Source organism: Pundamilia nyererei, unplaced genomic scaffold, assembly GCF_000239375.1.
Source record: "Pundamilia nyererei isolate P.nyererei 1_Seehausen unplaced genomic scaffold, PunNye1.0 scaffold00273, whole genome shotgun sequence".
Taxonomy (NCBI): Eukaryota; Metazoa; Chordata; class Actinopteri; order Cichliformes; family Cichlidae; genus Pundamilia; species Pundamilia nyererei.
The window spans coordinates 379,679-391,676 of record NW_005187674.1 but is presented as its reverse complement, the minus strand read 5'-3'; the positions used below and the strand labels follow the sequence as shown (position 1 = coordinate 391,676).

General features: G+C 41.0%; 1 protein-coding gene across 1 annotated transcript in view; it reads right to left on the bottom strand.

Moving 5' to 3' along the window:
- plxna3 (plexin A3) overlaps nt 1–11,998 on the bottom strand; it is a 135,380-nt gene that overhangs the window by 8,452 nt on the left and 114,930 nt on the right. Inside the window, exons 14-29 of the mRNA XM_013915219.1 lie at nt 10,024–10,120; nt 8,102–8,292; nt 7,311–7,459; nt 7,115–7,235; nt 6,691–6,827; nt 6,424–6,594; nt 6,244–6,337; nt 5,885–6,004; nt 5,592–5,711; nt 5,367–5,510; nt 2,469–2,703; nt 2,248–2,390; nt 1,104–1,259; nt 860–960; nt 448–514; nt 14–160 (exon numbers count right to left, since the gene is read on the bottom strand). Coding sequence (XP_013770673.1) covers nt 14–160; nt 448–514; nt 860–960; nt 1,104–1,259; nt 2,248–2,390; nt 2,469–2,703; nt 5,367–5,510; nt 5,592–5,711; nt 5,885–6,004; nt 6,244–6,337; nt 6,424–6,594; nt 6,691–6,827; nt 7,115–7,235; nt 7,311–7,459; nt 8,102–8,292; nt 10,024–10,120 — 2,193 coding nt within the window. The remainder of the gene's footprint in view (nt 1–13; nt 161–447; nt 515–859; nt 961–1,103; nt 1,260–2,247; nt 2,391–2,468; nt 2,704–5,366; nt 5,511–5,591; nt 5,712–5,884; nt 6,005–6,243; nt 6,338–6,423; nt 6,595–6,690; nt 6,828–7,114; nt 7,236–7,310; nt 7,460–8,101; nt 8,293–10,023; nt 10,121–11,998) is intronic.

Below are 11,998 nucleotides of genomic sequence, written 5' to 3'. Positions count from 1 at the left end.
GCGTGTGCGTTACCAGCTGTTTGTAGTCGATCTGCTGTCGGATGAGTTTGTCTTCACTGAGAGAATAACGAGCTTCTCCGGTGATGGCGTCAATCGGTCCCTTCTCCATCTGCTGCTTTATGGCACAATACAGCATGAAGAGAGGCTCGCCCGCACACTCCTGAAGGACAGGAAGAGGGGAGGGAATGAAGGGAAGGAGGGGAGATTTTTTTTTAAAAGGAGGAAAGAAGAGAAGGAGGAAAGCCAGGTTTATTACTACAGTTTAATCCTCAAAACTCATCAGGGGGATTTAAGCCAATCCCCTTCATTCCCTATGAATAAATTAGCTGCAGCTCTGATCTGATTGGTCACGCTCAGAGCTGAGAGGCAGACTTTAATGAGGTCAATTAGGGGGAGCAGGAGGAAAGGTAGGAAGGAAGGAAGGAAAAAGCAGAGAGGATGGTGTACCTTGAGGAATCGATGGAGGAGGAAAGTGAACCAGTTCGTCAGCATCTTCTCAGCAACAGACTCGGTCCTAAACACATATATACAGGTCGGAGGTCATTAGTGAAAACATTAACTCCTGCTCTTTCCTGATTGGTCACATCAAATTGGACAGGAAGAGCTTAATGAGGTCAGTTAGAGAGCAGGAGGCAGGGATTTGGGGGTTGAAGGAGGAAAGACAGGGCTGCTACACCGGCTTCATAATCAAGGACTTTTATTCTGAAGTAGCTCTTAGACATGGGATGCGACACATTCAGTGCAGGCTGTTACTCAGCCAGACGTGGATTCATTCAGCAGATCAGCTTTAATATTCCAGGTGTGACCACCCACTCACACTGAAAACAGTCAAACTTAAAGTGAACAGCAGGGAACGCACCTCCTCAGCAGCAGTTTGGGATGGTTTCTGTTCTCCAGGTTTTTCTCAATCAGGTCGGCCAGCAGCTGTTTTAACACCACTGTAGCATATTCCATCCGACCCTGAAGAGGCAAAGACAAAGACTTAAACCGCTCAGCAATTATTTACATTTTTTTAACTCATAATAGGTTTACAAGCCTCTACTGCTATCACTACAGGTGTAGTAACCAGCATAATTAGCAGGCTGTAGCACTGTGACAGATACCTGCAGAGCAGCCATGAGCAGGGAGGCGACGTTCCCCCTGTCTCTCATGGAGAACGACCTCTGAGCCTCCAGCGTGTGGATGAAGGTCAGCAGGAACATCTTGTTGTTCAGCAGCTGGCTGAAGAGACGCAGAGCTTTCTCCACATTGGCTGGAGACTAAACAGATGCATGTGCACTTAGTTATTTAAACACAAACAGAGAGTCGCTCACCAAGAGGTCAGGTCAGAGGTTAAAGATAACATCAGTTAACCAAATAAACATCAACAAATCCACAGTGATATAAATATAAATTCATTATTTAGTTGATAAATCTAAATAAACTAGAAAAATCCTAAACAACCCCCCAAAACCTAAGACCTAAACATGTGGAAATAAATCAGAACAAGGCAAAAGACTAAATTTGTACAAGTGGTTATTAATCTGAAAAACCATCAGAAATTTAAATGGATTTAATAAATAAGCCCGGAGGATGAAAGAAGGAAAGAGCAACAAACTCAACCAGATGACAAAAGCAGAATGAACCTGAATAAACATGAACAAACCTGACAGATGTGGAATAAATCTAAGTAACCCTGAACAAATATAATAAATGTAAGTAACCCTGAACAAAGAACCAAACTGAAATAGGAAAAAATGTGAAAAATTAATAAATAAAAGATGAACAAATCTGTACAACAGACAATAAACCTAAAGATATGAATGAGAATAACCTTCAATAAAACTGACAAAGTTCAAAAACAAAACCTGAAAATAGAACTAAACAAATTTCAATAAACCTAAAGGGGAAATAAATATGAATAAACATAAAATGTTTGAATAAACCTGGTTAAACTAAATAAAATTAGAATAAATATAAATAAAAGATCACAAATATAAATGTCTAAGCCTGAAAGAAGGAGATTTTGTCTTTTTTAAAAATAGAAATAAATAGGAATAAACCTAAAAAAACCCAAAACAGTAATAATTTAAATATAAATCCACAATCAGGGAAGAAAAACTAATCTCTGGAAATTATAGTTCACCAAGTTTAGGAAATTCTTTCCACCTGTGGGCTGATTTGCTGCCACACCCTGTTATTATGATCAGGGAAAAATTGTGGATCCAGAGACTCAAAGATCCGAACATCCTGCTGTATTGTACATACGTCAAGCTCTTTGAGGACGGGGTGTTCTTCTATCCCAGGGAACATGACCCTCATGGTGTATGTCCGATATTCCAAGAAGGGAATCTTCACTCCATCCATGTCATTGGTAAGTTCTTGGATGTCTGTCTGCAGTTCCGCAAAGGCTGCGAGAGGAAGAAGAACATTAAAACAAATCACCACAGAAGGAAGGACTGGAGGTAAGGAAGGAAGGCAGAACACACCCTCTTTGCACTCTAGCGCCACCCGGCTCTCCAGGTTGTCCATCTGCAGCTGGAGGCGTTTGAGCGTGCGGTCGGCATCACGGGTCTTCCTCTTGTAAGCGATCAACACTGCGATGATCGCGATGAGCAGCACGCCTCCGCCTGCTCCGATCCCAATGATGGCAGGCAGCGTCAAGGCACTGTCGGAGTAGATATGGAGCATGCCCGGGGAGTACTCCAGACCACCCACCAAGATCTACGGAAGGCAGAATAAAAACGTGTTTATGACATGGTTACCTCCCAACATCAAAGTTTTTTTCCCTTTTGATCAATTTCATAACTTTTTATCTACTTTTGATTATCTCACAGTTGTCATACCTTATTTCAAAGTGCCATAAAGACTCATATTGTCATGAAAGCTTCATGAAATGGACTCTGTGATCAAAAAGTCACATATTTTTCTTATATTAGCCTATTTTAACTGTTAAATCCAGAGTTACATTTAAAACCCTTTAGCTGTCAAAGTCCTGGATGATCATCATGTCTTAAAGACCTCATGATATCATACTATTATTCTAGAGCACTTCTCTCTCAAACTGTAGGATTGCTCGAGATATTTAGAGTTTCCAAAAGTCGAATGGGAGACACAGTCGTCTGCTATCAGGCCTCTCTCCTGTGAAACAGCTCCCAATTTGGGTCCAGGAGACAGGCACATCTTATATTTTATTCCAGTTATGATCCCATAACTGTGATGCTAATGTGCTTGTTTATACCCGTCCGATAGTTGTGATTCACTAATATTCAGTTTATAATATAAAGCTGTTGTGAACTGGCACAATATGAATAAAACTGTATGGAATTATCTGAATTGAGGCATTTTGCTGCTTTAAGTACAATTCCTCCCTTAAATTACTCTGTTACATCCTTCATAACTAACACAGTTTAGCTTTGGTTAAAGAAAAACTGTAAAGTTTTAAATGCTGCCATCCACTGTGCAGATGTTACACAGTAACTTTGGTAATGATACTTTGTTGCAGGAGAATACAGATTTTCAGTCTTTTAAAGAGACAAAATTGTTACAAGTTATACAGTTAATGTATAAACACACACACAGATAGATCTTCATGTTATACGTGTTTCATTATCTTTGTTGTCTCTTGTATTAATGTTTCATTAAAGTGTTTCCTCTTTACAGCCTTTTAATATCGATTCTACAACAGATGAAGGTACTATGAACAAACTGATAAATAAATGATAAAGAAGATATGAACAGACGCCGGAGGGGAGGGAGGCATTCTGAAATGATAATCGATACTTTTAATAATATATCAATAGTTTGTCTCGTAGGAGGTTCTGTTCATTGATACCAACTTCACTTTGAAGAGCTCTGTGTGTGTGTGTTTGTATACATGGTGTTGTGAGGACATGAATGTATGTACAAAACCACTACGTGGGGACAAAAAAGTCCCCATAAGGTAAATCATATAAGTGATAAGAGTTTATTCATTTCTTCCACAGGCTGAGCTGTGTGTATCTCATTCATGTGTAAAGAAATGATTATTTCTTATTATTAATTACATTTTTTTCCTCATATATCTGAAAATGTTCTTGCTTTTGTTTATTTCGTATTTGTCGGTTATGTATGGTTAAGCTTGGGCTAAATTTAGTCTTCAGGAAATGAGTGTAAGGCAGTGCAATGTCCTCTGAAGTCCAGGAAACATTACTCTGTGTGCGTGTGTGTGTCACTCTATGATATGTGATATTGAACCAATTACCCATGACTCCCTGCGGCTGCACTTAATGACTTTCACCTTTATAAAGACCCCCTCCTTTTCCTCCTTATCCTCCTACTCCTCCTCTTCCTGTCTCTGTTCTCCCTTCAAAAAGTAGTTCACGGCCAGGATACTCAAGTCCATGTAAACACAGTCAGTGTCTATGACTTAGACAAAGTCACATCAAAGCTATTTTAGGCTTGTTTTTCATGTGATACTTTAGTGAATCCTGGTAGATGGAGGAGAAAAGCCAAATCCACTTACAGGTATTCAAAAAACCTTAAAAATATGAGTGAGACCTATTATTCTCATATCCAGCTTTATAATTCCACTGTACTAAAGTAGCTTTCTATTATTCACAGTTCAAAATAATCCTTATTTTTCACATACTGAGTTCACCTACTAGCTAAAACAAGCCATTTTAGGTGTGTCTTATTTCTCCCTGTAAGCCAACTTTCTTCTCATTGGCTGCCCCTCGTAAACAAAGACATAAACAATAAATAGGTGGCGTTTCTGTAGAGAAATAAGCACATTAGACATGAACTCTTAAAAGGTCTGGAAAAAGCTGACAGAAAGCTTTTCGGAAGCTTAGTCAGGAAATAAATTCAGCATAAAAAAAACCTTACATACACCAACACAAAATATTTATTTGTAATAAGTCGATCTATTGATTTCCTGCTTCATGGTTGGTTCATTTTCTGTTATATAAAGTTGATGTTTGCAGAGATTTTTACCTGTTTTTGTCCCTTTTATTGGCTATTTTTTGAATCCTTTTGGTGTCTTTGATTGTTTTTGCTCTTTGTGGTCATTGTGGTTGTTTTTTGTTTTGGCCATTTTTTAAATCTCTTTGTAGTCTGAAGCATCCTTATAATTTTTTTTCCCTTTTTCAGGTCTCTTTTGTATCTTTGTTGTCTGTTTTTTCTGGTTTCAGCGACTGTTTTGTCTCATTTTTGTATGTTATGGTCTCTTGTCTCTCTTTTCTTGCTTTGTAGTTGTGTGTTTCCTCTTTGTAGTTTACAGTTTTGTTCACTTTAAAAACAAAATGTAACAAACTTCCCTTTCCTGTGTCCTGTAACCTTTCTTGATTATTTCTTGCTGTTTTCTATGAATCACTGGTTAAGGTAAGAATGAAGAGGAGATTACTCACCACGACTCTCTTTTCTCCGGTGATATCCGGTGAATCACAAAGCAGCTGGTTCTCTGACACGGTTAGGAGGCAGGGTGACTCTCCAATCAGGACTGTGTAGTTCAGGCGGTTGTTACCAGGGGCAGGAGGGATCAAATTTTTACCCTGAAACACACAGACAAGTTTAGCTGAAACATTCACACATATACTTTGAATATGGAATGCATCAAGTTTGAGAACTCAAACCTTGAGGATGATGGGTGACCCTGGTTTCACCTCGAGGATCCCAGAGTTCCCCAAGGAGTCAAAGGTTGGGTTCGGGTAGTGTGTAAAGGGGGTGGAGTTAAGCACCAGCAAAGAGGACACCTGCACAGGATGAAAATATTAATGTAATGTCAACATGTTATTTAGAGAAAAAATGCTCCACGTGTGTTTTTATCTCTGATCTGTGTGATTCAGGTTATTTTTTTCTTTTGTGCGTGTCATAAGCTTGTACTATGATAAAGTAGAAGCTGCTGCTTGCTGTGGGTGAGCGATACCTGGTCGAAGATGAAGCCAAACTCATCGGGCCGCAGCGCCCCCTCTGGCGGGTCGGGTTTAGTGTAGACCAGACCAGGAGCCAAGCATGTCATTGTGCTGTCATTGACTACAGTGCAGTACTGGAGAGAAAACCATGAAGTCCGGTTAGGACGAAGAATGCAGGGTGACTGCAGAGTGCTGACGGCTAAGGTCGCAGCTGAAACTGGTTTAAAACAACATCTCACAAACAAACTTCATCTCCTCAAAACTCCAATAACCTTTATTGTATTTCAGAGCATGAAACCAATAAGTGCTGCGGTACAGTTTAAGGTCCCGATCCTGAACTTGGGAATAACTGAGGTCAGAGTTTTGTTCTTACATTGTTAGTTTCCACTCCTCCATATTTGGCTCTGACTTTGGGCTCCTGGATGGTGTGCAGGTTGGTTCCCGTCACCGTTATCAGCGTACTGCCACTGCGCAGATAACAGACGCACAGGTTACAGATCCATTATCGTGATTGATTATTTGATTAGTGATGAGGAGAATGTGGAGGATTTACTTGAGGATGGTCCAGTTTGGTTCAATGCTGGTGATGGTTGGGTCATCCGTGTATGTGTACTTGGTATCTGTGCTTGTAACCTCGGCCCTATCAATCTTCAGACGGATGGGGGCTTCGCCCGTGCCTGACGTGGAGCTGGGAGTTATGCAAACTATCTCCCGATCAGTTCGTCTGGTGGAGAAAGAGAGATATATCATTGCATCTGGTTATTATTTACCAACAGATATATTACTGGGTGCATGTCAGAGTCAAGAGATCCCAACTAACTTGACAAACAGACACTCCTCCTTGTTTATGTAGACAGTGACAGAGCTGCCGGCATTCAGGTGTCGACCCATCACCGTCAGTCTGGTTCCCCCAGAAACAGGTCCCTTCTCTGGATGGACACGGCTGAAAGTCGGGCTCTGGAGAATAAAACACAAAAGACAGCGGTGGTACATTAAAGAATAAAAAACATCAAGTATCATACAGGAGTTTTTCCACTGTATGATAATTTATAGTCCATTATAATTAACTCGGCTTCCTCCATGCGCTGTTAAGACAAGGCAGACCTGAAGATTTAAATTTAAGAAAGTCTAAAATTCCACGAAATCTAATCCTGATAACTCAACCTTTCAGTTTCCATCACAAATAGTGCGAAATGGTGACTTTAGTGCACGTAAACACACCAACAGGATGCTGAAGCACTCACCACGAAGGCGTACGTGTCACTGGAGAAAGCTCGATATTCTTCGTTGCACAAGCCGATGCAGACCTCTACCCGACCGCCTGGAGAGTGAGGCAGAAGAGCCTCGGCCATGTCACAGACGATCCTGCAGACAGAGAGACGGTCAGACGCACTCACACACTCCAACGTGTCCTCATACCAACATGCTGACACCACTGACCTCTCTGCGCTGATGTATTGCGAGGGGATGGGGTTACAGCGGACTCCCGCCACCTGAACATGGGCGATCTCCTTCACCTGAAGACCCAGGTTCTCCCCCTCGATTGTCACCCGAGTCCCTCCTTCCCGGGGTCCTGTCACTGGACTGATCTGTGGGGGAGGGGCGCAGCTTAGAGATCACATGACATCTGTTTCTTGATTTGCTGCAGCTGCCACTTACTGTCTGTCCATGTTTTCTTGTTGTCTCAATAAGTTATATTTAAATAGGTTTTAAAACAGAGAAAGACACAAATGATAAAAATGTCTGTGCAGTGATTATCCTTTAATAAACAGCATAAACTTAAACAACACATCTACAGGTTCCTATGGGATGGTAGCGCACACCCTCAGGGTCTTTTTAAGGTCATTTTAGGGAGTTGATTTAATTTTATGATCATTTGTGTTGCGTTGTGTTACTTTCCTTGACATAAACAAGGAAGACAAAATATTGTGAACACATGACTTAATATCTTCTAAAACATGTTCGACTCAAAACATGCAAAAAGCCAACATTACTAGACTGTTTATGTATTAGTGTTCTGGTACTTGTTGGGACAAACAGCATTGTGTAGTATTGTGCAAAGGCCTTGTTCTACCACACAACTGTACGTAATGGCAGAAATGTAAAATCAGGCCAAAATGGGTAAATTATTTTATTATTGGTTGTTTGCGATCATTCGAAGAGGGCTTCCAGTACTGATTACAGTGAACTGACAACCCTGCAGCATGCAAGTCGCAGGTTTGATTCCCTACCTTGGTGATGCGTGGGTGGCTGCAGCGCAGGTTGTGTCGGGTGTAGTGCATCCAGTTCTGTTCGGGGGACGGGCAGTGCTGTCGGAGGAGGCACTTCCTGCTTTCGGTGCACCACCCGCACTCGAAGGCAGTTGGAGCTTTGAGGCACTGACCACAGCTGGAGCGCTGAGCCTCACACTTGTACAGCAACGCTGACAAACAGCACACGTTTGATCAGACAGCAGCCAAACACGGCGTATCACAGGTGGAAGAGTCATGTGTGCATTTTTGCTACTGTCAGCATGAAGATATCATGAGGTGATTTTTCACAAAGCAGAAAGTTTAAGAAAAATCTGTTGATTATTTTTGCCTTTTGCCATTTAGTCCCATAACTTTATCCAAGTCTCACAGTTTAATCAGTTCGTTGGGGATGTGGTGTGATCACAGTCACTGTGGTGGGCCCACCAAGGGGTTAACCCGTCCCACTGGAGGAATTTTCAAAGAAACTTGCAGATAAATAAAGCAGGCTTTTTGGGATTTTGTCACAATCATTAAGAAAAGACGGATTGATCCGAATGGTTTTCCAAACGTTTAACTTCATCCAAGCCAGAGGTCTAAATCATCTGCAGGTTTATGGGCTTTTAATGATTCAGGCAATAATCTATTCCAAACTGAAAGATGTTAGGCTGAGAAATAATGACAGGTTTTTTCCACAAAGTTACCAAACTAAGTGCACATACTCTCATAATACATTGTTTAAATGATACTTATTTTTCTTACTCAGGCTGTTTATCATGTTTGGTAAAACTTTGCTTCATTAAATGTGAGAGTTGAGTGTGAAGTTTAAAAATAGCTTATAGCAACATTGTTTTACTGATTTGGTCCCCTTGAGATCAATTTGTTATATACGTAGCCCATGATATAAAATGAGTTTGACACCTGTGCTATAAATACTCAAACTCTGTCCCGACAATCAGCAGCAATCAGCTGCTCGACGCTGCTAAAATTACACGATGGCCCCAAAGCAAGAGAACACTGGAAGAAAATGAATGTTTGCAGCAACGGCGAGTGGAAGTTCAGGTCTGCAAGTTCAGAGGAAACAACTTGTAGAAGTTTGACTGATGACCTTCAGGAAGCAAACTCTGGAGCGGTGTCGCTCTGTTCTGCTAAGCAGCTAACCCACATCGCTGCAAGCTTCATGGAAGAACAAATCTCTGTTTGACACAAATTTCAGTGCCAGATGTTTGCAATCAAACATCTAAAGGGCTTAAATGCGTGTTTGGAACAATTCCTAGAAGGCAAATAGAAATTTTTTGCTTCACAGAAGTATGAGCATCTCTTTAAGTGTTCAGCATGGCAGTGGATCGATCATGCTTTAGGCCTGTGCTGCAGACACTGAATGTTTCACTGGCAAAAGGAAGCATGGATTCAACCATGAAAGGACCAAATTCCAGAAGCAAATATTATAAAAAGCTATGAAGAAAAAAAAAAGAAGAGATTTACAGGATGGAAATACTTCCAAATCAATGGGATACCTCAAGAGAGCCACAAAGCCCCTGCAAAGCTCACACCCAGCGTTAAATATCTCTAAGAGCATAGCAAATAGGAAGAATAACCCAGAATCCTGAGCTACAAAACGCCTTGAAAACCTTTCATTTGTGTCAATATGGGCTTTAAATATTGAGCATTTAAACATTTTTTGTTCTTTCTGTTTTCATTTACGACAAACAGAAACGCACACTTTTGTAGCTCTATATGTTTCATTTAAATAAACTTTATGTTTATATTTACTGATGGTGTCTCATTTGTTTCATATTCACCATACAAACTAAAAATTAAACTAGCCTGATTATAAAACAATCAAAGTTGTTAAAAGCTGGTTCTATTCTGACTAATCGACTCACAGATTTCTGAAGACGAGCAGTTTGATTAGCAGGTTTTACCTTTCATAGACGCGGGCTTGTCGATGAAGAAATCTCCATCCCAGACAATGGAGAAATCCACCGGGAGATCACCAGCCTCGTCCCCTTCATACCAATACTGCAGAGACACAGAGGGGGAGTAATTTAAGTATGGCACGTTTTAATTGGGAAACGGAAAATTTGATTCTGTGTTAATTAACGGGAAGCAGCAGGAACAAATTTTAATTAAAGGAGGAGAAGAACAAATCGATGTAGAGAAGAGAGAAGAACAAAAAACAATGCAAATGATTGTATATGCAGATAAAATATACTGAAGCCAGCGTTCAATAACCACACTGGCAACTGTAATAATATGAGTACAGCTGATATTCACACAAGTGTCAGTGCAGTCAAACATCAAAACTACCCTCCTGCTCCAAAAACAACTTTGAACCATCAAACCCTGAACTCCACAGACCTCTGGAGGCACCAAGGTTTTAGAGACTTTGCAGTAAGTTCTGGATGTTATCATGTGAGGCCACCATGGATTGGATGACTTTTCTTTTCCTCACCACATTTCACAGGAGTTCAGTCAGACTGAAAGGCTGAGGCAGCACCTTTAACTCCTTGTCATGTTCGCTGAGAGCCCCATCCTGCTGAAAGAGACTACTGCCATCAGGGAGTGCCAATGGAGGGTTGGCACATGTTAAACAGTCTGCAGACTTTTCAGGGTCTAAAAAAACCGTCCGGTGTGCCGCATTGAACCCTGGGTATACTAGTGACCAAAGCAATGCACAACAGGAAAATTGCTTTGCATGTAGACTTTAAAGAATTAAGTAACACAGTAATGGCAAATACCATACAGCAGACAGATATCCATCTTCAGGGATCTGAGCAGACATGTGCCTGAGACAGGATAGCCATTAGAGAAGATGAATGCAGGCCCTAAGTATTGCTTAACTGCAGTCATTGTTTAGGTAAGTGGTGCGCATCATAGCGACATCCATTTAAATAGCAGGAAGCCTTTTAAAAAAAAATCTTAAATGTGCTCTTAATTATGTCCGTGGTGCTGAGGTTGTGGCAGATTGCAAGTATGTAACAATATTACTGAAAATAACACATTTTGTAGGCGCTACAGCAGCATATGGTGAAAGTCCCACAGCTAATGTTTCTACAGCCGGCGTTACTTCAGGTAAGATCTGTACAGTTTCTCTTCAGAGAAATTGAGGACAGATGGTGCTGCTTTAAAGAAAAAGATGGAAAATGGACACACACACAGACACACACATACTGGATCGGTGTTGTCATGGCGGCTGCAGGTCTCTATGGTAACCAACAAAACACTGTCAAAGAAACAACATTATGGACTTAGAGCTGATAGGAACCTGATCTACCTGCCGGTCTCATCGGAGATAAACAGTGGGGTGTTAATGGAACAAAAATCTAAAAAATTTAACCTCTGTGAGCGTGAGTGTGTGTGTGTGTGTGTTGAACAATACACTTCATCTCCCATGCTGCTGAGAAGACAGAGAGGCTGTGTCCTGAATATGTCAGCTCGACTCCAAAGGCACCAGATAATCTGACGTCACACAGCCGCACACACAGTCGGTGAAACCGAAGTCGGGTTTTCAGAAAGATTGAAAATCAATGTGTCTTAATGACTCTGGTCTGCTGCTCATTTCATTAACTTACATCACACACACACACACACACACACACACACACACACACACACACACAGATTAATTAAGATGTGGCAGCTCTATAATCTTACTTCAGCAAAAGCATCTACTGTAAAAAAAACCTCCTGTATGACACTACAGGACAGAGTCTGCTGCACACAAACACACACACACACACACACACACACACACACACACACACACACACACAAAATTAACAAATTTCATTAAGTCAAAACGGGTTCAGGTCAATATTCCATCCTCAGCAAAAAATACTTCACCATCTAACCACAGTTTTACGGCTTTTTACCTCACACACACACACACACACACAC